Source organism: Chanodichthys erythropterus, chromosome 24 (genome assembly GCF_024489055.1).
Source record: "Chanodichthys erythropterus isolate Z2021 chromosome 24, ASM2448905v1, whole genome shotgun sequence".
NCBI lineage: Eukaryota > Metazoa > Chordata > Actinopteri > Cypriniformes > Xenocyprididae > Chanodichthys > Chanodichthys erythropterus.
The window spans coordinates 20,921,056-20,948,949 of NC_090244.1; the positions used below are offsets into that span (position 1 = coordinate 20,921,056).

Here is a 27,894-nt window from a genome sequence, read left to right on the forward strand (position 1 = left end):
CTACATGGCTATTGTGCAGTGCTCTGCTTGAGAGAAAATACCTCACCTTTACATTCCTTTAGTGGAATCCATTTCATTACTAAAATGGTTTCATAAGAGTAATTTACATGTTGTCAGCATTATAACTGGCACTTTCCATTAATAAGCAACAGAACAGGGTGTGAAATGATTAAAAAACAATTCTTGAGGTCAAAATGTCTTGTCCAAGGTCAAAATGGTCCATCCAAGAAGGTGCTGAACCTTCAGAAAACGTTAACCTCAGGAGGTCAAACTAAAGTTTTATTTCTTGGCTGTGACAGTAATAATGAAAATAATAAATAAAAATAATGTGCAACAATATTCAAGGATAGTGTCAGCTCATTGTGAAAGTCTTGGGTTACTAGTATAATTTCTGCTGCTTTAATTTTCTCAAACCTTTGGGTTACTAAATAAAGGTGCCACAAAAGTGGGCCTCACCTGATTTTGGTGGGCTTTTTCTTCTTGAGAATCTTCTTCACATAATCTCGGTAATAACTGCTACTGAGGTCCTGTGAAAAAAATAGCAACATTCATTCTGTATGGAATCTATCAAATCTAAAACAGTGTCTATCATACAGCTTGACATGATCAAAACTTTGCTTGCTTGCATTATAGACAAATAGGTAATTCTGAAAAATGTTTTAGATTTGTCAAATCGTTTTCTTGCAGTTTAGACGCTTTGCGAGGGAATTGTTCCTCTTATTGCATCCAAACTTATTCGTCATTGCGATTATAGCTGAATAGCATGGGCATTGTGCGTTTCGTGTGGGAAAACAGCACGCTGTTTGTGTAATGTCCTCTGTGAGTCAAACATAACCCAATCCCATTGAGCTGCTTACAATGATTAGACCTCTGGAATGCAGGTGCCGAGTTTACAAACTCCCCTCTTGCCTTTCCATGTTGCTAAGTCCCTCATTATGAATTAACGCAGTGGTGCTTAACTGGTGGGTCATGACCCTAAAATGGGTCACAGGTCTGTTCTGAAAGGGTGCATACAGTACAGCACGGAAAAATGATGGATCAGTGACAAATAAGACAAATAGATCCATGACAAATAAGAGTGTCCATGATAAAGAAAATGAAAACATTTTTTAAATCTAGCTTAAAACATGTGGCAAGTTCTTAGAAATGTTTTTTCATAATAGTTTCATGTGTTTTAGAAAACTTTTATACCATTTTCAAGAAAATGTTCAATTTAATGACTCTAAAAATATAATTTACTTAAAATAATAATATTTTTTAGGTACATGTGAGCATACACAATTATATATATATATATATATATATATATATATATATATATATATATATATATATATATATATATATATATATATATATATATATATATATACACAGTACAGTCCAAAAGTTTGGAACCACTAAGATTTTTTTATGTTTTTAAAAGAAGTTTCATCTGCTCACCAAGGCTACATTTATTTAATAAAAAATACAGTAAAAAAACAGTAATATTGTGAAATATTATTACAATTTAAAATAACTGTGTACTATTTGAATATATTTGACAAAGTAATTTATTCCTGTGATGCAAAGCTGAATTTTCAGCATCATTACTCCAGTCTTCAGTGTCACATGATCCTTCAGAAATCATTCTAATATGCTGATCTGCTGCTCAAGAAACATTTATGATTATTTTCAATGTTGAAAACAGTTGTGTACTTTTTTTTTTCAGGATTCCTTGATGAATAGAAAGTTCAAAAGAACAGCATTTATCTGAAATACAAAGCTTCTGTAGCATTATACACTACCGTTCAAAAGTTTGGGGTCAGTAAGAATTTTTATTTTTATTTTTTTGAAAAGAAATTAAAGAAATGAATACTTTTATTCAGCAAGGATGCATTAAATCAATCAAAAATGGCAGTAAAGACATTTATAATGTTACAAAAGATTAGATTTCAGATAAACACTGTTCTTTTGAACTTTCTATTCATCAAAGTATCCTGAAAAAAAATTTGTACACAAATATTTTGTACAATTGTACACATTAAATGTTTATTGAGCAGCAGATCAGCATATCAGAATGATTTCTGAAGGATCATGTGACACTGAAGACTGGAGTAACGATGCTGAAAATTCAGCTTTGCATCACAGGAATAAATTACTTTGTCAAATATATTCAAATAGAAAACAGTTATTTTAAATTGTAAAAATATTTCACAATATTACTGTTTTTACTGTATTTTTAATTAAATAAATGTAGCCTTGGTGAGCAGACGAAACTTCTTTTAAAAACATTAAAAATCTTAGTGGTTCCAAACTTTTGGACTGTACTGTATATATATATATATATATATATATATTAAAAAAACACATATCCCTCATTACATTATTAAGTGATAATCTTTTATTATAAAGTAAATAAAAATACAGTAAAAGAATGAAAACAAAAATGGAAGGATGAAATGAAATGATACATAAAAATGATAATATGTTGTTCAATTCCCCCCAAAATGTATAATTCATTTTTCCAAAGGGCATGTCTAAAATGTCATGATTATACAACTGTTTTCAGATTGCAATAAAGAAGAAACAATATGTTTAGAAGATTTTTTTCATCCTTTCATTTCTTTTCATCCTTTACTGTATTTTGTAATAATTCCTTGACAGTCTTACCTCAGAGGCATTGTTTGTCTCTTTATTCTGTAAGCCTTTGAACAGAAGAAGCGGGTATTGGAAACTAAGAAAGGCCAGACAGGCAATCTGAGGAAGACTGCTGAACAGCGCAAAGTACTTATAGATCTGCAGACATTGAAAAAGAACAGACAAATCAATTTCAAATAACATCAGTAATTTGTCTGGCTATATTACCCACAATTCATTTCACACATATTCTGTGCAAATCAATCAAGAAACATTGCTCAGAATTTATATTACAAACCAAACAAGTCTTTCTTTTTGTCCTAAAATAATTAAACGGCTTTCAGTAAGAACCCAGACAGTTTTTGTAGTTTGATCCCTTTGTTTTCTTGCTACTGGTACTTTTTCTTTAGTTCTGACAGAAACTAAAGTGATTAACTGAAGGAAAGCTCCATGGTGAGATCCCCAGAAGCAGAACAAATTGTTTTGAAGTTTTAAGAGACACGAGGACAATGGAAACAAAACCGGATGAGGTTAATGAACTTATCTCAGAGTCTTATTCAACGTCCTCTAAAACACTGTGGGAAAGTAAAGTAAGAACCCATGCTTGAAATACTCTATAGGCAATGTTTTAGATCCATAATAACATGTACCTGTGGTGTTTTGGGACAGTCCACCTTCTGCCAGACTAGAACTCCGAAGTGTGTCCATGACAGCAGGCTGCCCAGAACGTAACCGACCTTGTTATGCAGCGTACCACAGGCCAGAAGAGGGTAGTACAAAGCGGGGTAGTACAACAGAGCCAGGATCAGCCATAACTCTACAGAAATAAAGAACAAAATATTATAGTCCAGGTAAACATCTCTGTGCTCTCAAACTGGCTTTAGGGTACGTTTACATGACAACGATGTACTAAAAACAGAAAAGTTCTACTTTTATGTTTTTTCGCGTATATGCGATGTTGTCAAAACGATCCTCGTTCGCACAGATCGGCGAAAACGACTAAAACGCTGTATTATTCATGCCAGGCCAGTAGATGGCGATGTCACTTTGTAAAGAAAACACTACATGCCTATAGATTGAACACGTAATACTCATGACATATAATACATCACCATTTTCAACAGTTCGCATTTTTGTAGTTTACACAGAGATGGTATCGTTTTCAAAAAGTTGCACTTTGAATCCCATTTCAAGCGTTAGCATTTTCAGGCCTCCAAAATGCCATTGCCTTGTAAATGAACAGCCAAAATGCATAAAAAGTTTTCTAGTTAAAATGGTGTTGTGTAAACGTTCCCTATAAAAGAACACTGTACTCTCTAATATAGATATTTGTCTTTTATATAGATGGTTCACTCTTATTAGTTACGTATAGAAGAAACTGCAATGCACAATATGGCTGAATACGTCCCGCCTTCTAAGTAAAAGAGCCAATCGCTGACTGGTAAAGTCATTGCGTCACTGCAGCTGCCGTTAGAAGCTTTGGTTCCCACAGTAACTTGAGACTCACGCATTGGACTGCACATGCGCATTGACTCGTCTAGCCTGAAAAAAATGCTTTTTTTAATGCTATTTGAGCATAAGAAACATAATTTATGGGACAGTTCATGTCAGATTTTGTTGCTGATTTGAAATATGTAATTTAATTGTGAGTTTGGCAAGCAGTTTTTGAGATTTCAGGATTCTTCCATTCAAACAGACAGGACTTGGTCTTGGATGCCCGAAATAGCTGCCCGGAGGCGTTGCAAGTATGGCCGCCGAGTGAACAGACTTTCCTTGAAGGGGATTTTGTCATTCTTTAGCATTTCTTCTTTTGTGTTCAACGCAAGAAAGAAACTCACATTTAAAAGAGGAGGGGGAGTAAATGATTAATTTCTTTTCATTCTTTTAATCTCAGATTGCTCCAGGAGGATTGTGTACTGTAAGTTACTTTGAGTAAAATGACAGCTTGCTACTTGATCATGATTATTTTACTTTGGAAACAGCAAAACATGTCATATGATAGAGAATTAGGGGAATAACAATGGTGGCTCATCCAGATTTATGTGTCAAAATTCACTTATTAAAGCGCCAAATAGTTACATAAAGCAAATACAGCATTATGTATAATGTTTAAGGCCCTGTTTGGCAAAAGAAAAAATGCAGACGATAATCCAATTACAAAACAACTAAGAAGGACTAGCAATTCAGATGGGGGAAAAAAGGATCAGGTAGGGTGCTACTTTTCATCCTCTTGTGTGAACTGAGCCTACTTTGGATAGGTGCCATCTTGTGAATAGGGAGAGTGTTCAATGTTCATTTGATAGTAAGGTGAGCCACTATTCCCCATGAGATATCCCTCCTAACCGGTGAATTTCCCAAACACTTTGGTGGCCTGAAATCTTACAGCATTGATAAACATTATGATAGAAAAGAATCTCTTCTTTTCGAATCTTTAAAGAATTGAATCTTCACAATGCTGCCAAAGAACAGTGCAATTCTCCGATAGCAACCTGGGGTTAAAGGATTTGTTCACTTTCAAATGAAAATTACCCCAAACTTTACTCGCCTTCAAGCCATTCTAAGTGTATATGACTTTCTTCTTTGTGATGAACACAATCGGAGATATATTAATAAATATCCTGATGCATCCAAGCTTTATAATGGCAGTGAATGATACCAACAAGTATGAGCTGAAGAAAGTGCTTCCATCCATCATAATCATACTCCACATGGCTCCGGGGGGGGGGTAAAAAGGCCTTCTGAACAAAGTGATGCATTTGTGTAAGAAAAATATCCATATTTAACAAGTTATGAAGTAAAATATCTAGCTTCCGCCAGACCTCCTTCCGTATTCAACTTACGAAAAAAACTGAACTGGAGTCACGTCAGTTAAGCTTTTCCGTAAGTTGAGTAGGGAAGGCGTAGGATGTAGCGTAAGCTTTTTGAACTGCGAGAGGCTTTGCGCTTTCTTCTTAAGTTGAATATGGAAGGCGGTCTGGCGGAAACTACACAGCAAAATCCCCAGAGTTAAAACAACTCTGCACAGAGAACATATGGTCCCTCTCTACATGGAGTTAAAATAACACTGAAGCAGAGTTAAAGTTAATGAGATAACATGCTGTTTGTGGAGTTGTTTAATCAGATCTTGAGAGGTTTAATGTCTTTTATCTTCAGTTGAGTTCATCTTAGGCTGTGGCTGGAAGTCAGTTGTAGTTTTTGTATTTCTGTTCAGTGATTCTGCTGGTTAACAGCAGGTGTTCATCACTAATGCTCAATCATAACTTAATTAATCACTTATCTCATTACCTTTAACTCTGCTTCAGTTTTAATTTAACACTACATAGAGAGGGACCATATGTACTCTGAATACAGTTGATTTGCTGTGTACATATTTTACTTCATAACTTGTTAAATATGATTTTTTTTTTTTACACGAACACATCGCTTCGCTTCAGAAAGCCTTTATTAACCCCCCGGAGCTGTGTGGAATACATTTATGATGGATGGATGTGGATGAAGGCACTTTCTTCAACTCATAATCATTGATCCCGCTCACTGCCATTATAAACTTGGATGAGTCAGGATATTTATTAATATTTCTCCGACTGTGTTCATCAGAAAGAAGAAAGTCATATACACCTAGGATGGCTTGAGGGTGAGTAAAGCTTGGGGTAATTTTCATTTGAAAGTGAACTAATCCTTTAAGTGCAAAATGTTGGTGGCTCAAGGCTCGTTCCTTATGGGAATTGAATCAGCGACCTTCCATTTGCCAGTCCTGAGCCTTAACCACTAGGCCACATGAAAAAAATAAAACAAGGAAAGTAAACTCAGCAGTGGCCAAAAGTGATGGCTGGAAGGGGACATTTGTTTCTAATGACCCTACAAGTTTGATTAAACCATCAAAATATGAGGAAAATATTTTATATTTTTTTAAGTATTTTAAATATGAGGGAAGAACAAAACACTAAATGACAGCCTGGCCAAAGATCCGCAAAATTTGGCACCTTTCATTGCGTTATCACAACTACAAGCACAACTACAAAATGCTTTACAAAAATCTTTAACACATGTTTAAAAATATTTGAATAAAGGGTGAAGATGTCGATTTTCCTAGGCCGGACATCACTTTTGGCCACCACTGTAAATATAATTACTCATGAAATATTCACACTAAATGCATGTCACCACTCCATCGAGCAAGAAATCCAGTCATCGTACCTTTGTTCACGATGTCTTTAGTGAAAGGAAGTGGCTGGTGACTGAGGACCATTCCGACCAACTTGCAGAAGAGAACGCCGTACACCGCTACAGCAAGACCCTTGTGTTGTGTGTGGTCTAAAAAGTTTACTGGGCTAAAATAAAAACAGACAAAAATTGATGTTGGTGGTGGTTGCCAGGGTGTTGCTAGGATGTTCTAAGGTGGATGTTTACTGGCAGATGTCAAACTGACCTGAGTAAACCTGTAAGTCCCCTCTGATTGACACCCAACTTCTGTCGTTTGGCCAGGATGGCAAGAACCAGCATGACCACCAGCTTTGGACATAAAGAGAGGACAATCTGTCAGTCTTACAACCTCCCTGACTTCCTCTAATGGCCCACCAGAGCCTGGCGCAGCTGTGACGTCCACCTCTTGTTAACCTCTTCCGCATCACAGCTTCTTGGTTCAAATGAAAGCACAGACCCCTATGAAACAAGGCCAGAGCCCATTTCCAAAGCCTCTGATTCTCTGGGGTCAGGGACCAGCAGTGACCTGTAACACTTTTAGGAAGCGTCACGGCCTAAAGGTGACATCTGAGTCCGCATGGGTCCATCATAGTCAATTAGCATGTGGCTTTTTGTATAAATATCAAAGAAAGGAAAAGGCCAGCAGCTCAGTGGGAAGTCTGGCAGTTACAAAATGAATGACAACAAATGTGTTGCATACTTTTTAAATGTTTTTTTACACAAGTACTATGGCAGTACCATGGTACCAGGTGGAAATACTACAGTACTTTGCAGTGGTCAACTTATATAAGGTGTTGAATGGCAAATGCTCATAGCTATATGTAGAAATTAGGAGGGCTATAATAGTAAGCTAAAACTAAAAGCATAAAATAACTTCTGTTAGTTGAAATAAAATAAAACACTTAATCTTATTTTATTTCAGCTAGTTGCCAATGCAACATTTCTCATTTTTATTTAGTTGTACGATGTACTAAAATAAACTAAAACTGATAATTAATAAAAACTATTTATAAATATTTTAAAAAACCTAATAAAATGACAAACACGCTCAAATGTATAAGATTTTTACTAAAAGAAAAACAGAAATTATAAATATAAAAACATAAAAATATGAATAACTAGGGTGTTTAGTGTGGTTGCTAAGACGTTGCTAGGGTGTTTAGTGTGGTTGCTAAGACGTTGCTAAGGTGTTCTGGGTAGTTATTTATTGCCATAATTCAAAAGGGACACCCACTTATTATTAAATAAACAAATATATTAAACATTTACTATTGATTATCCAAGATTAGAAGTTCTTTTACAAATTATTTACTCCAGAATCACATCCCGAAATATAACAAACAAACAAATAAATCAGAAATTGTTTAGTATCCAAGGCTATTTCTAGATTTTGACACAAAAGTGCATATCAGAATATCTAGATATTGACAGTTTAATCATTCTGGCCAATATATGTGACCCTGGACCACAAAACCAGTCATAAGGGTCAGTTTTTTTAAATTGAGATTTATGCATCTCATTATATACATTATACATGAATAAATAAGCTTTCCATTGATGTATGGCTTGTTAGGATAGGGCAATATTTGGCCAGGATACAACTATTTGAAAATCTGGAATCTGAGGGCGCAAAAAAAAAAAAAATATTGAGAAAATCGCCTTTAAATTTGTCCAAGTGAAGTCATTTGCAATGCATATCCACTCACAAAAATATTTTTTTTATATATTTACGGTAGGAAATTTACAAAATATCTCCATGGAACATGATCTTTACTTAATGATTTTTGGCATAAAAGAAAAAATCTATAATTTTGACCCATACAATGTATTTTTGGCTACTGATACAAATATACCCCTGGTTTTGTGGTCCAGGGTCACATATATTGGTGTATCGCTAGTACTTTGATGCATACCATGGTACTGACTGATTACAATGTTCCAAGTACTCAAAGATACTGAATTTCAGACAGACCAATATAGAGAAAGAATAAGAGGCAAAAGACAAAAAGAGCAAAATGAGAATATAAAGAAACAAGCATGTCTCATCCGAAGGGAACTCACAGATATTGCAGCAATGCAAACGTGGAAGAGTCGTTCTTCAGCTGTGGGGTCACATGGTGGGATAACTCTGAAAATTTCACAAACACAAAGTATTTATCATAAGCTGGTGAGATCCAGGCCGATTACTCAGCCTTCCTCCCCTCCTTTCCTAAGCAACAGACCATTACTAACAAGAGCACTTTTACTGAACCTCTTCAAGTGAAGATTATTCATTTAAACCGATTGGCGAAGGTAATGTGACTGACGCGAAACGCCAGAGCATGCGATCACACTTCCAAGTAAACTGGAATGCAGAGATGGAATTAGGGAACTTCTAGATGAATGAAAAGGTCCTTATTCATTCAATTTTACAAACAGAAGAAGTCCTGGTGACGCAATGAAGTAACCCTATCTTCACAGTTTGGTGTCTTGTTGCCGAAAAGTCTCTTGCATATGTGAAAAGAATCAAAGATGAGATCAAAAAGAAAATCTCTGCATGAATCGCAGTGATGGATGTGTATATCACTTTCTGCTGAAATATAATCAGATATGTTTGCACACCTGTAGACTTGGAACCACATAAATGTTCTGGGTAGTGCATTATGGGACGGCAACAAGACTATATGACAAGCAGCAATAAAGATATAAAGATAATATATAATGAATATCTGATAAACTTACCCATGTTATCTAGCTGAAATCACAAGTTAATGTCTAAACCCAGCAGACCCATGAATGCACATATTTTAAATTAAGTACTTATTTGAAATAGAAAGCTTTGTAACATTATGAATGTATTTACCGTCACTTTTGACTGATTTAATGCATCCTTGATGAATAAAAGTATTAATTTCTTTCAAAAAATGTATACATTTTACATGTTCAGTTATAATGATGGAAAAATGTATTACAAATGTAAGTGAAAGACCTTCAAATTGCAATTTTTTTTTCCACATATTTAAAATTACCCAAAGGAAACATCTATAAAACAGCAATTAAGAGTACTTACTCAACAGGAGGTTTGGTTGGCAGAGCATTTTCGTACCAATCTGAGTAGTCATAGTCATTCACAGTTTCAGCACTCATGGTGCCAACCTACAGATGGAACAGAAGTTTCAGTGAGCTCCAATAACTTAGAGAGCAGCCGAAATCACTCTTTCACACTCCTTCGGGATACAAATTCATTCAGGTTTGGGGGGGAAAATAAAGTCTCCTCCAAAGTTTGGCAGCTGGAAACTGCTCCTTTGTGTTCTTTAAGTCTTCTTTTAGCCCCCTTGTTCAGGTGTTACCACTGCGGCCGAGAGCTGTGAGGAGCAATGTGACGGGTCCCTTTCTGTAGCATGCCAACCCAAAACGTCTTTACTTCAGCTTGGATCTCCTTTTCAGATTGGGGATTACCACCTCACTGGAAACCAGGAGAGAGAGGAAAGCAATGGAGAGAGAGAGAAAGAAAGAGAAGGGGGTTGAAATCAATCCAGAGAGAAGTTTTCCAGATTTCCAGATGGGGCAGCCGATCTCTCCTGCCACCTGTAGTTCAGAGGGATTAGGTGGACAGTCTTGTGGCTGGTTGAGTGAGCGCTGGACTTATAAAACTGAGCCAAAGCAGGCTGGAACTGTGTGGGAGCCGAATGCTGACATATTCCAGAGTGATAACAGGGAAATTCATGTGTGTGAGCTTCAGTTATCAGGCTGTGGAGATTCCCAAAGGTGACTCAAAGTGTGAGGTATAAGGAAATCATTTCCATTAACCACACACACGAACGGACAGGCAAGTGAAGAATCAAGTCAGGTGCAGTTTGTGTTACACTTTCTAAATTACTCTGTAAAAATGTATGATTAAAATAACAGCAGCTGTGGTTGCCAGCACTAAAAAAACTGAAAACAACAACAACAACAACAAACCCAGAATAGTTTATTAATATGATACAGTATTATGTTAAAGTTAACTCTAAAATGAAAATCAAGTCATTTACTCACCCTGGTGTTGTTCTAATGTTGTACGCCCTTCTTTCTCTCATGGATCACAAAAGGAGAATTTTTAAAAATGTCCTGCTTGCGCTCGTCCATATAATGGCAGTGAATAGAAACCAGCATCAAGCTTTTTAAAAAAGTGTCATAAATTCCAAGTATTCTGATGGTATATGATCAAATATTTCGTGACACGTTTTTGTGCATCTTGAATTCTCATTAAAAAAAATCTGTTTTGAGTCACACAAACCAGCATTAAATTTCATATTGTATACCTCCAGAACATTTTAAAGCTTGATGCTGGTTTCTATTCATTACCATTATATGGACATTTTTTAAAAAATTCTCCTTTTGTGGTCCATAAAAGAAAGAAGGGCATTAGAACAACACCAGCGTGAGTAAATGATGACTTAAAGTTGCTGTTATAAAGCTTACTGTTATCTATAAGCTAGTGTGCTCTAAAACAATGACACAGTTCGTATTTACTGTAGAAGATATAAGCGTTCATAAGGCTGGGCGATATATCGAATGCTTTTGTCACGCGCATTTCGTCAGTAAAGCCGGTTCCCTGATTGCCGCTAAATCGCCATTACCTGCTTTCAAATGAAACAGCATTTAATAGACAGAGACGTAGTTCACTGATAAGCCACGCAATATCGCGTTCAATATCGATATGAATCGCCGTCGATATTGAACGCGATATTGCGTGGCTTAGCAGTGAACTACGGCTCTGTCTATTAAATGCCGCTTACTTACAGTCTCTCACTTCCGCCAATATAGATAAATATGCACTTCAGCTTCTCATCAGATGTTCTGTCCAATCAAATGCTCTCTAGAATCTAAAGCGTCCCGCCCCCAACATTATAAAAAGCTAAAAATCGGTCACTTGTTCACACATTTACTATTTTCTACATGGTGAATGGCACATACTATATAGGAGATAGGGAACGATTCAGACAGTCTAAATATGCTTTCCATTGAGGTGAATGAAGTCTGGTTTCACATTAGTGTCACGAAAACGCCACAGCGCACACACAGTCTGCTCCGGTCCAGAGACACAATAACACAGAGCGGATCATATGCGCGAGTTGGCACAGACCACGAAACGCATGGGAGCTATATGAATTCTTCACAGATTGCTATATTTTAAAGCCATATGGAGGAGAATCAGGGTGTACTCACACTAGGCGCTCTGAACCGCGCCCGAGCGCGTTTGAACCCTAAAGCCCGTTCCGTTCCGTTTTGTTTAGCCGGCCCTGGCCAGCTTGAAAGAGGTGGGCCAGAGCACGGCTCGGTTGGGCTCGAGTGCGGTTTGCATGCAGTGTGAGGGTTTATAACGGATCTGATTCTCACCTTATTCATGAACAGGAATTGAGTAAAGCTGCAAATTCCTCCATTAATGTCGGCTGCCTTCATAATAATCCTCTGATACGTGCTATTGAAAATCGCTGTGCGGCATAAATTATAAATAGCCTATATATTAGGCAGTATCTTAGCGAAAGTGCATTTCTTCCTGTTTTCTTCCATTCAAAAAGTTGCATCGCATATGACGCAAGCGTGCTTCGGCCTGGAATGTTAAGTGAAGTGTGAGTGCAGGATAGGGGGGGGACAATCACGCTCGGGCTCGGTTCAAGGCAACCGTGCCTAGTCTGAGTACACCCTAAGAGGAGAAACGGTTAGAGATTAGAAAGAAAATGAGGCTTTACCAAGTTCAACAGCTCTGGCTGAGCTGTGATATAAACAAAACGCTATTGGCTATTTTAAAAAAGGGGAGGAGCTCTTCAATATTTCCCACGCTGTCTTCCTGTTTCAGTGGAAATTACGTCAACACATCGAACAATGCTACGTGTTTCAAAACACTTCTGTGGGCCTTTAATTTTTATTTTAGGGTGAACTATCCCTTTAAAGGCCCCGGTATACTTCAAATGAAATCGAAGAACGAACTGATGTGACGTCATTTCGAACAAAATCAGGCCAAAAATGAAGTTTGTTTTGTGTTCTTTTTGGAAGTTCGAAACGGCTTGCCAAAGCGAACTTTCAGGACTAGTTCGTTCCAGCACCAAAACACCTTCGTTCTACCATTGGTCAGTGACGATAACGTAGCAGGAGGTGTGCGCCGAGGCTCCGCCTTCATTCGCATAGAACGCTTCTCTGACTCATTTGATCTGTAGAGTTTGTCTAGGTAAGATCTCCGCGGGTGAAAACATGAACAGACTAGATAGCTGCAAAATGAAGTTGTGCTTGTAAAAAAATGAGGCACTAACACTGTTTTTCATGTTTGATACTGTAAAGCTGCTTGATTTTAAGCAATCTATTGAATAAAGTGCTATATGAAGATATGACGTGACTGGACTTTGCAGAGCTAGTGCTAACATTCCCATGTTGTTATGATCAGACCCTTTTCTTATGCTTTCTATAATAAATGCTTTCTGTTTTCTCATTTTTGTTGTGTTTATTTTGTTACTGAGAAGAAAGTGCACGGTACACATTTACATATTCATCTAAACGTCGCTCTCAGCGGTGTGGGCGGCGTCATATGTTCGTTTACAGTATATCGCTGGTCACGCATTTCGAACTTCGTTTTACCCCTAAACGAAGAACGAAAAAGAAGTTTGTTTGAAGTATACCGGAGCCTTAATATTCTACCCTACTTAAGTACTACAATCTGTATTAAAGTCTTGGTTGCGTCAAAGTTTTGGTTGCATGGAGCATCAGAAATCTATCAGTTTTCATTAAAAATGTCTTAATTTGAGTTGGAGTAAATTAATTTTTATTTTTGGGTGAACTAACTCTTTAAGATGGCTAAATCCACTGCATTGTCATTTTTCAGATCATATTATTAGAGCTAATATGATGCAATTTGGTATGGGACCACATTTATGATATGAACGTGCATACAAACACTGATCACAGATCATTTTGTCAGATTCAAAAAATGAATGAATATGATTGAATGCTCTGCTGTGATGTAAGGTGTATTGTTACACCCACTGCTCCACCCACCAACTGACCACACCCCTTCACGAGTATGAGGGAATCTTCGGCTGCATTGTTTCACTCATTATACAGGGATTACAGTCAAAGACGGTTAAAAAAAAACACAAATCCATTTTTAACAATGCTGAGAACTTCTCAAACCACATTTGTCCATCAGGAAATAAACTAAAACAAAGCAGGATTGACAAATAATGGTTGCAGAACAAAGAATGCTTTGAAGAGCTCTGATTACATCATGGAAATGTGCCTGAAAGTTTGCTTATGTCTGGTTGGGAAAAGGTCAACGGTTATTTCCATTAAACGCCTTTGTGTGGAAGGTTCTGACGCATCTAATTTCCAAATAACATAGACAATGGATTACGGAATCTATCTGGATCTACCTGAGAGATATGAGGCTAATTCCTTTCCTAGATTTTCAATCTTTCCTCTCTTATTTCAAAGAACCCAACGTAGCTATTCCAAAAAGAAAAAGATATAGTGCACCATTCACTGGAGCCATGAAGCCATCTCACAGCTATACTTATTTTCATAGCGAACACATGTAGAAGCTTGATCTGTGTGATATCCCTCCTACCGCACCATTCACACCATATTACATACTGGACTGGTGCTATTGTAACAAACGACCCCAACAGAATTACACTGCAAAGCCCATCAATATCATGGACCACCATTGTGGGTGGCCTTTGAAATGGTGTAGTGTGCTTAGAGGATTCATTCTGGCATGGTTAAACCTAAATGGGATCCTGTCAGTGTCCACAGGAGCTCTTAGCAAGGATGAAACTGATTAAGGAGGCAACGCCATGGAGCACACAACACAAGATGGATGCTGCCTGTAATGACTTCATATCAGCCACCATCGCTCAAGGGCTCTGGGGAAAACCTCCAGTCACCATTTACAGAGAAAACAGTCTCCATGGTGCTAACATGACCGTGCCATTGACGGTAAAGCTTTTAGATGATAAAGAAGGTCAGGTGACAACCGAGACTGCCATTACATAGGCTGACAATGGATTTTGTAACTGAATATACATACAAAACAGACGCAGTTGGAGGTGATGAAGATAAAGTACATGAGAGAACTGAAAATGGCACATCTGAACACACTAATATAACTGTTTGTTTTCTTTAAATCATAAAAGGGGGCCACATAGCTTTCACCAACTAATAGGCCTATTTGAAGTGTCTTTTTTTTCTGTTTACTTATGGCGTGTTCAAATCATGTTGGAAAGATCATATTTACAAATTGAACGTACACAAACGTAACCCACAAATTAAATGTATGAAATTAATATGCATTTCTTTAATTTTACAATAAGGTCTGTGTACAAAATATGCTAGTTATTTTGTCATTTTGTAAAGGTAGAGATAAAAAAAACTTGCTGTATTTATTGTAGAAAAGGCATATTGTCCATCTTCCGCAGACCAGAGTGATTTGAATGCACCTGATATCCTAATTACGACCAAAGTCCCTTTAAGACAAGCCATTTCACTCGACGGTCACCTTTGAAACGCCTCTCGGGCATTCAAGTGCAGCTCCTATCTCTTTGTATGGGGAAACCTCAAATTCTCCAAAGCTGTTTGCCAAGCTTTCAATTAAATTTCATATTTAAAATCACCAATGAAATCTGACAACATCTCATAAATTTTGTTTCTAAACACTCAAATCATGACAAAAAAAAAAGTATTTTTTAGGCTGGATCAAGCTAATGCGCATACGCAGACCTAAGTATGGGTCTCTTGTACCTCATTTCGGAGGCGCATGTCTGACTGTTTCTATAGAAACCGGAGCTTCTAACGACCGCTGCAGTGATGCGATGACTTTTCCAATCGGCGATTGGCTTATTTAGAAGACGGGACTTATTCCGCCATATTGCGAGTTGCACTTTCACCCATTCAAAACAATACGAGTGATGCGTCTCGTGTTAATCTATAGTCTTTGTTACGACTTTCCAACTCATAAATACGAGCTTCCCAGGAGGACTTGAACGCACCATTACTATCGGAAACAGAAAATGTGGGTGTGGTATATATCGGACAGCTCCTCCCCCTTTTAAAATAGCCAATAGGCTTTAGCTTACATCAAGGCCATCAACAATGATTTACTATCCTTATTATCCATATTAAATTTTTTTTTCCTGTAAAAAATATCAATGCCGTAAAATAGCTTGAATGTATCTCTACACTCTTGCCTCATTTAATATACACAGATGTATGAATATGCTAATTATCCCCGCCTCCACTCACTCGCACAAGCTCAGATGAGATCCACTCGGTCAACTTACTGAGGTAAACGCTGCACAATGGTATCGTTTTTACAACGTCGGACACATAACGGCAATTAATATGATTAGCATTTTGCTTCACTACATTATCAATCAACTAATAATGTATTGCTAATGTTACACAAACCATGTTCACATTCACGAGTCAGTCAGCTGCTAAAGGCAGGAACACACCAAGCCGACGCCGACAAAATAGTGGCGACGAAAGCAGACTGCGGGGTTGGCTCACGTCGGCAGCGTCTGTGTCCAAAGTTGGCCTGACACATAAAACCAAGTGACGGCCAAGTAGCACGTCTGTTCTGCGCCTGCGCAAGATGAAATGCCTTTCCGTACCAGCAGGTGTGACCAGATGGCCCAACGAGCTCCGACGGCGATTCAACATATCGAATCGGTCGAAAAAAAGGACCAACTTCAGCCGGTGGAGCGGAACACACTGAGAAAACTTAGTCGGCTGACGAAGAAAAACTGCCCCACGGCCGACGATGGCTTGGTGTGTTCCTGCCTTTAGAAACACTTTGAACAACTCAGAACGTCAATGGAGAAAGGCATATAGTTCTTCATAACATCGTAATATGCATCATACACCCACCATATTGCTAAATCTACCGATTTTTCATAGCAACAGAAAAATATACCGGGATAACCTTCTTTTGAGACTCCTTGCGCGGCCTGTTAATGATATGCTAAAGCCCACCGGCACGTTGACTTGATTGGTTACAAGGTAGTTTGTGACCTAAGAAACACCAGCTATCTTTGGTTTACAGCAGATTTAAAAAGAAAATACTCAGCAATGGTGTTGACTTATGAATTTGCACATGGTTTGTCTTAAAGCATGTTAAAAACACCAGATAGACATATGAACAACATTAAAAAATTGATTTTCACCACAGGGGGTCTTTAAGGTGGCGTTTTCTGTCACAAAAAAGCCCACTCCTAAGTTTGGAGATATGGCTCAGGTCCAACCTTCGCCGTGTATGGGATTTTCTCAACGTTTCATTGTCGAAATTTGTAAGTGTAATAGCTTAGAAAAGTATTAGCTCGATCATCATTCAAGTTTGTAGCACAAACGGTGCGACGCCAAAGTTCGGAGTGTGTGAAATAGTTAAATGCCACGATCTAGTTCTTCTCGAGGCTCATGCGAGGTGCAAGGGGTTTGATACACGCCCAAACGGTGCAACTGCTTAGATTATTAACAAGTGTTTGAGGATGTTAAGATTGCATTGTATTTGTAAGCTTATGTTAATTAGCATCGAAAGATGAGTAACGCATTTTATGAATGAATGGCGCAGTAAAGGGTTTTTACTAGCGTGTTTTTCAATGGCGCGTGTGAAATGCAAGTTATTGTGATAACAAATTACCTTTTACCATCTCCAGACATCAGATGGCGCGTGCGCACATGTTCTTTCACCTGACCTTTACGAACAATTATGGATGTTTGTGTGAACTGATCCATCATACTGTGCATAATGGCCCACGTGCATTCATACACAAGACAATCGATAATTTATGCAACTTTCATTGCCATTGATATATTTCGACGTGTGTGTGTGTGTGTGTGTGTGTGTGTGTGTATATATATACATATATATATATATATATACACACACAAACATATTAAATATATGAAACAAGAACTCCTCTACCATTGAAATAGCATAATTTACAATGCATAAAATTAGTATTTAATTGAATATATATATACACACACAGATCCATTTTTTTTTTATTATTATTTGTAAGGAAGTATTTTTTTTACATTTTACAGTTTACAAGTTTCCCAATATCCAATCTGTTCCTTTTTCAAATTTGTATATAAAAAATATGATACAAAATACATTTTTTTTTCAATGAAAAAACAACAACAAAACAAACCATTTAACCATCAAACTGAATCAATTTTTAAACATTAAAAAAAATAAAATCACTCTTTACCTTGATTCCAAGAGATCCCAAAGTTCTCTTCCACCTTGAGACACTCTACAATGCAAAATTCCTCTATATTCCAGTATATTCCGTAAGTTTCTTCAGCTAAGTGTATTTATACTGTATGCATCACACACTTGGGTCTCCCACTTTAACTTTGCAATAACCATTTGTTCAATGTTATGAAAGTGGATAAGGTTTTGTCTGAACACTACATGCCTCTGCAGACTTTGACCCTTTTTGCAGTGGCCACAATATCTTGGTAACGAACTTCGAAAGAAAAAAGACACAAGGAAAGTGCTGTTGTAAGATAGGACACCTCTTGGCTGAAGTTCAAAGCAGTGGCCTTTGATCACTGATACGAAACATCACCAAGGGAAATTGATACATTCTTTGCTCTGCATTCACATAGTACTGGATATAGTTGGATCAAAGTTTTCTGTGCAGAAGTGCAAACTGTACAAAACATTTGTATTTTATTGCATTGAACACAAACACATGGTATATAGACCACAGGATGAAGCTTTATAGTGCCTTTTAATTGTCTCTGGGAACAAATAACCTTGCAACATCTGTTTACTCTTTAAGGCAAGCAGATTGGCCTTCTGACTCTAGCTATAGCAACAGAACAAAACTTATACATACACTGTATGTTCTATATATGCATTACAAACCAGCTATAATTGGATTAATTAATGTAAACTTTTCTCACCACATTTGTTTTTCTTTATCTTCTCTGATTGTGCAGAGAGAATCAAGGAACGTACTAAAAATGGAAAAAGAATGTATTTTCATTTTTCGCGCATAGACGACAAAACAGTGTCAAAACGATCCCCATTCACATGGATCCGCAAAAACGGCTAAAATGCTGTATTATTTATGCCAGGCCAGTAGATGGCGATGTCACTTTGTAAAGAAACACTACTCGCCTATAGACTGAACACATATTACACATGTGCATGACGTCACCATTTTCACAAATTCTCATTTTTGTAGTTTACACAGAGATGATAACTTTTTTTGTTTGTTTTTAAAAACAATTTTGGTTGAAAACTATATCATATTAACGAGATTGAAGACTTGAAGATGGTGATGTTTCATCTAAAAGCGTAAACTTTTTATACATTTTGGCCATTCGTTTACACGACATATGCTCTGTGTAAACTACAAAAGCGTGAATTTGTGAAAACGGTAATGTCATTCACATGCGTATTACATGTTCAGTCTATAGGCGCATTGTTTTCCTTACAAAGTGGCATCGCCACCTACTGGCATTGCCTAAATAATACAGCGTTTTTAGTCATTTTCGCGGATCTGTTTTCTATTTGAATATATTTAAAATATAATTTATTCTTGTGATCAAAGCTGAATTTTCAGCATCATTACTCTAGTCTTCAGAGTCACATGATCCTTCAGAAACCATTCTAACTATTGACCTCTAGTGTTTTTTTTAATTTCTGAATTTAAATCAATATAATTTTTTTTTTTTTTTTTCGGGGGCAAAACATAAAAATATTAGGGTGGTACAACTGTCCTGATATCATAATGAAAAAGCCAAAAAATCTCATTAAGTAGTCTTTTATTTCTTAGAAAAAATATATATTTGAGATACTTTTGAAAGTGGGAGCGTTTTGAAAGTGGGAGCGCGAGCGATTGAAAGCAGGCGTCTAACAGTGGACCGATCCGCGATAGACGCCTGCTTTCAAACGCTCCTGTGTGTATCTGTGCGCTTAGTGAAGAGATTAATTGATGACTATTTACAACGTTTTTACAGCGTTGATCATTGAAGCCTATCACAGACATATCCGATGAGCCGTGAAAACAACGGCCAATCAGAGATGTTTACGAATCCACTCAACAGCGCTCAAAGCGTCACGTTTTTAAAATTTCAGTACTGACTACAGTTAAGTACCGAAGTCGGTACTTTTGACAACACTAATAACAGGAAATGATGTCATAGAGACCTTTCTATGTTAAGCTAAGGTTATTTCAGGGTGTAAAATGCCATGTGGTGCAACTCTCCAAAAACGTTAAATTAGTCCTCACATTAATGCAAAAAGTTAATTTCTAAGAAACGTTTTCCTTTTCTTAATTTTGGACGTCACTATATTTCATTACATTTTTATATGTTTCTGCCAGAATGACAAAAATCATGACATTCTTCTCAAAGTTGAAGCCATCCGGGTGTCCGATTCAAAAACGAAAGCAGGTGAGGTGTTCTTTCATCAGCAAATCATCATATTAGAATTTCTGATAGATTTCTGAAGGATCATGTGACACTGAAGATTAGAGTAATGATGGTGAAAATTCAGCTTTGATCACAGGAATAAACTCTATTTTACTATATATTAACAAAGAACATATTTATTTTAAATTGTAAAAATATTTCACAATATTACTGTTTTACTGTATTTTTGATCAAATAAATGTTGTCTTGGTGAGCATAAGAGACTTATAAGAGACACAAAATAAATGGATTCAATAAATATAATATACATTTTATAATTTAGTATTTATTTTTATGCCTTTTAAGGACAATGTGGACCTGGTTGATCCAGATTCAGACCATATGGAGAGTGTGAACGCAGATAATCCAGATCAAGATCTTGAGGTTAAATCACAAACTTCCGATGACAGTCCTCGTCTCTGTCCTCAAAGTGAAATTCTTTCAGTTACAAAACAACCCAGGATCATTCCCTACCCATTTTTGCATGGCAAGCCAGTCTTTCCGATAGAAGACACACCACATGTAAGTATCATTCTCTGTCCTCTTTCATTTACAGCTTCAGAACATCTCATTTCTGAAGGTACTTATCTATGTGACATTGAATGATTGTAGAGTCTTGACAGAAGAAAGCAATCAGGGCTCCCAAAGCAGATTCACCCTCATTGGCCCCAACATTACGACCTGACACCCTGAAACCTCCAGGGTCGTGTGCCTAATTTCTGAGGTCGTCTCAGCGCTTGCTCGTTCTATTACTCTGCAGCAGTTGTAATCAATGGACCTTGCAACACTCAATTAGGGCTTAATTGGATTGATGCGTGTTGCTGGTGGAATTGTCAGTCCCCTGTTCAGTTGAGGAGACAGAGCAGATTATTACTGTCGACAAGTGTAACACACAGAGCTTGAAACAGCTGCTGCTTGTGTCAGGATAAACACCACTTACACGCATTCCTTGTCACAATAATTTGTGAAATTATTCTGAATATATGTAATCTGGATATATAAAATCTGCAGATTATATGGGTATTTTAGAGAATGTATCAGTGTTATTTTAGTATCATTAATATACTGTTTACAAAGTGTAGTAGTTTTAAAATCAATTTAGTATTTATTTTTATTAGTAATTTTTAAATATGTCTATTTAGTTTTTATTTCTTTAATTTTATTTTTGTTTCAGTTTTAATTATTTTAGTACTTAAGTTAAACTAAATGAAATATGGAAATCTAACTGAAATAAAGTAAGTTGACTTTTTATATATATATTTTTTTTAAGTACTGAAAATATCTATTTTTTATAGTAGTTTGTTTTAAATAGAATAGAATAGAATAGAATAGAATAGAATAGAATAGAATAGAATAGAATAGAATAGCTACTTCAAACTTAAGTCTAATGAACAATATTAGTTTCTGGAAGTTTATTTTTTTTTTTTTTTTTTTTTTGGTGATTATTTTTTTTATAAATGTAATAATTTATTGAAAATTAGTGTCTTATTATTATATGGTTAGTGCCATTAAATTAAAAGCAATATTTTTAAAGAGTTTTTTTATCATTAGTATTTTTTTAAATATGTCTATATAGGTTTTATTAATTTTATTTTAGTTTTAGTTTTATTTTAGTATTAAGTAAAATTAAATCAAAAATAGAAATTGAACTAACTAAAATAAAATAAGTTGACTTTTTATATTTAACCTTTTTTATGTACTGAAAATATATATATATTATAATAGTTTTAGTTTTATAACCTTAAATAATATAATATAATATAATAACATATAATATAATATAATATAATATAATATAATATAATATAATATAATATAATATAATATAATATAATATAATATAATATAATATAATATTAGGCTAATGAGCAGTATTACTTTCTGGAAGATTGTTTTATTTATTTATTTATTTATTTTTTGTGATAATTATTAATAAATGTAATTATTTATTGAACATTAGTCATTTTTTATTGAACATTAGTGTCTTTTATTATATGGTTGTTGCCATTCAATTAAAAACAATTTTTTTAAGCACTCCACTTTGCATTATGTGTAACCACGATCTTTACCTGTGGTAAATTTACTTTTTTGTTGTAATATATGACTGATAAATGCATCAGAGAATATATAAAATATCTTAACGTTCAAGTCTATGTCAGTGGTTGTTTTTGCTTAAAACCACATAGAGAGATTTTCAGACATGATATAGCTGCCTTGACAGCCAAGGTTGATTAGATTTTCACAAATGGTGACTGGACATAAAAGAGGGGAAATCAATTTTAGTCAGAGGGGATGATCTGTTCTGTGATTTAACATTGTTACAGAGAGCGCGAGTGCGGATTTATCGCACCGCTGTGTAATGAAGCCTGAGCTGGGTCAGAATCTACAGACTAGACTCTCTTTGACATGTACAAATCACTCCGCTGGTTATTAAAACAGCAGCAGTCTGCGTTCACAGAGGCATACGCACACAATTACTCTCGCTCGTGGATGTGTGACAGCGCAGCTCTTGTCATATTCACACTGTCAGGTTATGACGGCTTCTTTTACTAACACAGCACACATCTTGCTGTCTACCACACTGATTTACTAAATCTTGGGCTAATAGAGATGTCAGACTCCTCATTTTTATTCAGTTTGTGCTATAGATGCATTTTTGGAGACTTTTTGCCATTTTTTTGATAGGCAGTGTTGAGAGTAACAAATGTAATCAGATTACTTTTTTCAAGTAATGAGTAATCCATTACCTTTAAATGTAAACAAAATATCGGAGTTACTTTTTCAAACAAGTACGCAAGTTAAATGATTAGTCCACTTTTAAATAATCTTTTGCTGATAATTCACTCACCCCCATGTCATGCAAGATGTTCATGTCTTTCTTTTGTCAGTCGAAAAGAAATTAAGGTTTTTGATGAAAACATTCCAGGATTGTTCTCCTTATAGTGGACTTCAATGGCTACCAACAGGTTGAAGGTCCAAATTTCAGTTTCACTGCAGCTTCAAAGGGCTTTAAACGATACCAGACGAGGAATAAGGGTCTTATCTAGTGAAACGATCGGTCATTTTCGAAAAAAATACAACCGTTTATGCTTTATAAACTCAAAATATCCCCTTGAACGTACTTCCCGTTTCCGCATTCTTCAAAACGCCTACGCTGTATGTCCTACGCCTTTCCTATTCTACTTACGGAACGAACGCGGCGCCAGTTTCGTTTTTTCCGTAAGTTGAATAGGAAAGGCGTAGGACATTCAGCATAAGCAAGACTATTGATAGGTGATAAGAAATAATTAAACAGTCAATCAGATTGGGATACGTTGCATGCTGGATTCGAATCTGTTTTTCCCAAATGAGCACCACAGCTCAATGTTCCTGGAGCATCCAAACAAAAGCTTTGTAAAAACTTGATTCCATTATTATTGCGTATTGACACAAATTGCGATTTGAGTACCGAGTTATAGATACCAATGTAATTGAGGTAACCTGCAGGGAAAGTGTTTTTCTAATGCACATGAATGGTCAGAGTGTGAGGTTAAGGTACTTTAACAAGGAGAGCCTGAAGAACATTGAAATTGACGTTCTCTTTAATTACTCTTTGTTCTTGGCTGTGTACTCGGGCCCCCTGTAAACTCACGGCTCTCGTCTGTAATACAGTTGAGCTGTGTGTGACACATCACGCCGTCTGCTGTGCCAAGACTTACTGGCAGGGAACAGACCATGATGACACTATGACAGGAACAAGCCGAATTTAATTAAAAACAGTGGCATGCTACACAGATACTGTATCACTTCAAACCATGTACAATTTCAAAGAAAGGACTTTACTTATTTTGCATATATTTTGTAATATGTTATATATTTTATATATATATATATATATATATATATATATACACACACAGTCAAACCAAAAATTATTCTGATATTTTTGATATATTTTTACTAGTGTGTACAGGACACTATAGTTCATTTATGTAAGTGAGGATAGCAAAATCAAGTAAACCATGACATATTATACCCAAAAATTCCTCATACAGTGGACTACCAGTAAAATTCACCAAAAATGAATGAACAAATGATTTTAGCAAAAGGCTGCAATATAACAAAGAGTGAAAAATTTAAGGGGCTCTGAATACACACACACACACACACACACACACACACACACACACATATATATATATATATATATATATATATATATATATACAGTATATACATATACATATATACATATATATATATATATATATATATATATATATATATATATATATATATATATATATATATATATATATATACACACACACAAACAAATTTTATTTTAAAATTAGTATATTTTTCGAGGATATCTAAATTTTTTTAAAATGTTTTAAACTAAAGATGAAAATGAATTTAAATATTTTATTTTAGATGTATTATCATTTATTTAAAGTTATATATATCTAAAAAAATTCAATATTTAAAATTTAAAAAAAATAAAAAAAGAAGAAAGATTTAAAATATTTGTAATGTTGTGTTATTTGTTTGTGAATATTTATATTTAATTTATTTAAAATAAATAAACAATAAAATAAATAAATAATACATTTATTTATTTAAAATAAAAAAAAATAATTTAAATATAATATATAAAAAATTTGAACTCTTATTTTAGTAGAATCATTTATGAAAATATCTGTTCAATATTTAAAAAATTTAATTAAATTAAAAATGTAATTAAAATATTTTTGATGTAATGTTATTTGTTTGAGAGTATTTATTTTTAATTTATTTAAACTATTTTATTTTATATTTAAAATATATTAAAAAAATATTTTAACTATTTTATTTTGTTTAGTAGAATAATTTATTTATGATAATATCTTTAATTAATCAACATTATTTTTTATTTAATAATATCTAATATGTAAGCCAAAATAATACTTGCATACACACAAACATTTTATAATATATATATATATATATATAAATTCCTGTCAATTGTACTTTTTTACATTCATCTTCTGTCCTCTACAGCACTGAGGGTGTTCTGTAAGGTGATTGTCCATCTCTTGCTGCGTTTTCACGGTCGTCTCGACCTTGGCCTGTGGTGCTCTTTTTAAGCTCCTTCGAACACAGCTTGCAGCCATTTTAATAAGATCTTTCCTAAATAGAATCAGATCTATAGGTGTTTCTGCAGAGTTCTGTGGCTGCGTATACACAGGCTGTAAAGATGTACTCCAGCAAATTAGTACTGTAATTAATGGCTGAAATTTATGGTAGCTCAGGGAGTATTTTGTGTGAAAGCTGTGCCGAGGACTGATTGCATGTGCCTTTGCCATTAGTGCATTTAGTTTTATGCTGATGATGGATTTATAGATTTGGGTTTTATTGTGAACTTGTGTGGGAGAGATTTGGGGGTAAATCTGTGGTCATTTAAGCTAATTTGTTACATTATAAAAATGACGAGTAATGTACTGAAAAATAAACTCTGTATCATTATTATTGAAAAAAATATATATTTACTAGGAAATAATATTCAATTAAAAAAATCTAAACATGTTAAATTGAGAAATATGAAACACAATATCACTATCTTTACTAGTAATGCATTTTTTAAATTTATTTTTAGCAATAATTATACTAAGTTTGCAGTTGTACACCTCTGCTGATTTTCAAAAAGAAAGTAAACATGCAGGATATTGAAAATGGCAAATCAATTTGCTAAATCAAGATATGACATTTGGGATTTTTGCTAATCTCATATTCTGCTCACATTTAAACTCATAAACACTCATTCTACATCAGTGAAATTAGTTGCAGTGATATTTCTCTAGTGCAGCAGCAACAAAATATTCACATGTTTATGCAAATAAGGAACATTATGCATGCACACACAGGGACAATTATGAATATTGATTTTCCTGCCTCTTCCAGTTTGGAGAAAATTCAACTTCTTTTTCTGCTAAGATTTGCTCCATGTTGTGTCAGTGTCTAATATAACTGCTTTTAGATTAAAGACTCAAAAAATGGTATGATAATTAGTGCAATATTTGTTTTTCTTAGTTTGTTAATTATGTTAATTTACATCCACTGTATGTTACTTTTTTCACTGGTATTGCATATGATATTAAAGTCAACATGAAATCTAAATTGACAATTCTTAATATTGCTGTAAAATTTATTACAAACACTCTAAAAAATCTTTTATTTTATTTTTTCCACCCAACTCCTGGGTTGAGCCTTTTGGGTCATTTTTTGGGGTTATTTTTCCAGTGTTCGGGTAGTTTTTGTGTGACCCAGATCAGTCAGACGTAATAACCCAGTTTTAGTTTTTGTGTTACCCAGATCCTGGGTCAGACGTAATAACCCAGTTTTAGTTTTTGTGTTACCCAGATCCTGGGTCAGACATAATAACCCAGTGTCCGGATAGTTTTTGTGTTACCCAGATACTGGGTCAGACATAATAACCCAGTTTTAGTTTCTGTGTTACCCAGATCCTGGGTCAGATGTAACAACCCAGTGTTCGGGTAGTTTTTGTGTTACCCAGATACTGGGTCAGACGTAATTACCCAGTTTTAGTTTCTGTGTTACCCAGATCCTGGGTCAGATGTAACAACCCAGTGTTCGGGTAGTTTTTGTGTTACCCAGATCCAGGGTCAGACATAATAAACCTGTGTTTGGGTAGTTTTTGTGTTACCCAGATACTGGGTCAGACGTAATTACCCAGTTTTAGTTTCTGTGTTACCCAGATCCTGGGTCAGATGTAACAACCCAGTGTTTGGGTAGTTTTTGTGTTACCCAGATCCTGGGTCAGACATAATAAACCTGTGTTTGGGTAGTTTTTGTGTTACCCAGATACTGGGTCAGACATAATAACCCAGTTTCAGTTTCTGTGTTACCCAGATCCTGGGTCAGATGTAACAACCCAGTGTTCGGGTAGTTTTTGTGTTACCCAGATACTGGGTCAGACGTAATTACCCAGTTTTAGTTTCTGTGTTACCCAGATCCTGGGTCAGATGTAACAACCCAGTGTTCGGGTAGTTTTTGTGTTACCCAGATACTGGGTCAGACGTAATAACCCAGTTTTAGTTTCTGTGTTACCCAGATCCTGGGTCAGATGTAACAACCCAGTGTTCGGGTAGTTTTTGTGTTACCCAGATCCTGGGTCAGACGTAACAACCCAGTGTTCGGGTAGTTTTTGTGTTACCCAGATCCTGGGTCAGACGTAACAACCCAGTGTTCGGGTAGTTTTTGTGTTACCCAGATCCTGGGTCAGACGTTTTTGTGTTACCCATGAACAAAATCAAGTCCCGCCCTACATTTTTTCTTGTTTGAGAAGCCGTTTCATTCAGATATATGTCACAATAGGAAAGAAAAGACTTTCACGACTTCTGTTTCATGCCAACTTTAATGTCCAACTGGGCTTTTCATCTCAAAGTGAATCCAAACACTAATCATCTCTGACAGTTTTGCTCCTCTTATTTAGATTCATCATGGTTCATCATCATGGCGTGTGCTGTGGGAGTCCTGATTTTTTTCATCCTATCATATTTTCATTAGTACAGTTATGGAATATCAAGGTTTGCATGTATGTATTGGTGCCATCTAATATACATTCTCTGCCATCTTTTTTTCTTAAGTGCTGAA

The 27,894-nt window shown here is 35.6% G+C and overlaps 1 protein-coding gene across 2 annotated transcripts in view; it reads right to left on the reverse strand.

Annotated features, from left to right (window-relative positions):
• stra6 (signaling receptor and transporter of retinol STRA6) overlaps positions 1-18,257 on the reverse strand; it is a 34,475-nt gene extending 16,218 nt beyond the window's left edge. For both annotated transcript variants that reach the window (XM_067379855.1, XM_067379854.1), the window contains exons 1-8: positions 18,045-18,257; positions 9,872-9,957; positions 8,884-8,950; positions 7,049-7,131; positions 6,817-6,950; positions 3,270-3,436; positions 2,653-2,778; positions 457-527 (exon numbers count right to left, since the gene is read on the reverse strand). In XM_067379855.1, coding sequence (XP_067235956.1) covers positions 457-527; positions 2,653-2,778; positions 3,270-3,436; positions 6,817-6,950; positions 7,049-7,131; positions 8,884-8,950; positions 9,872-9,948 — 725 coding nt within the window. In that variant the 5' untranslated portion in view covers positions 9,949-9,957; positions 18,045-18,257. The remainder of the gene's footprint in view (positions 1-456; positions 528-2,652; positions 2,779-3,269; positions 3,437-6,816; positions 6,951-7,048; positions 7,132-8,883; positions 8,951-9,871; positions 9,958-18,044) is intronic.
• Between the last annotated feature and the right edge of the window lie 9,637 nt (positions 18,258-27,894).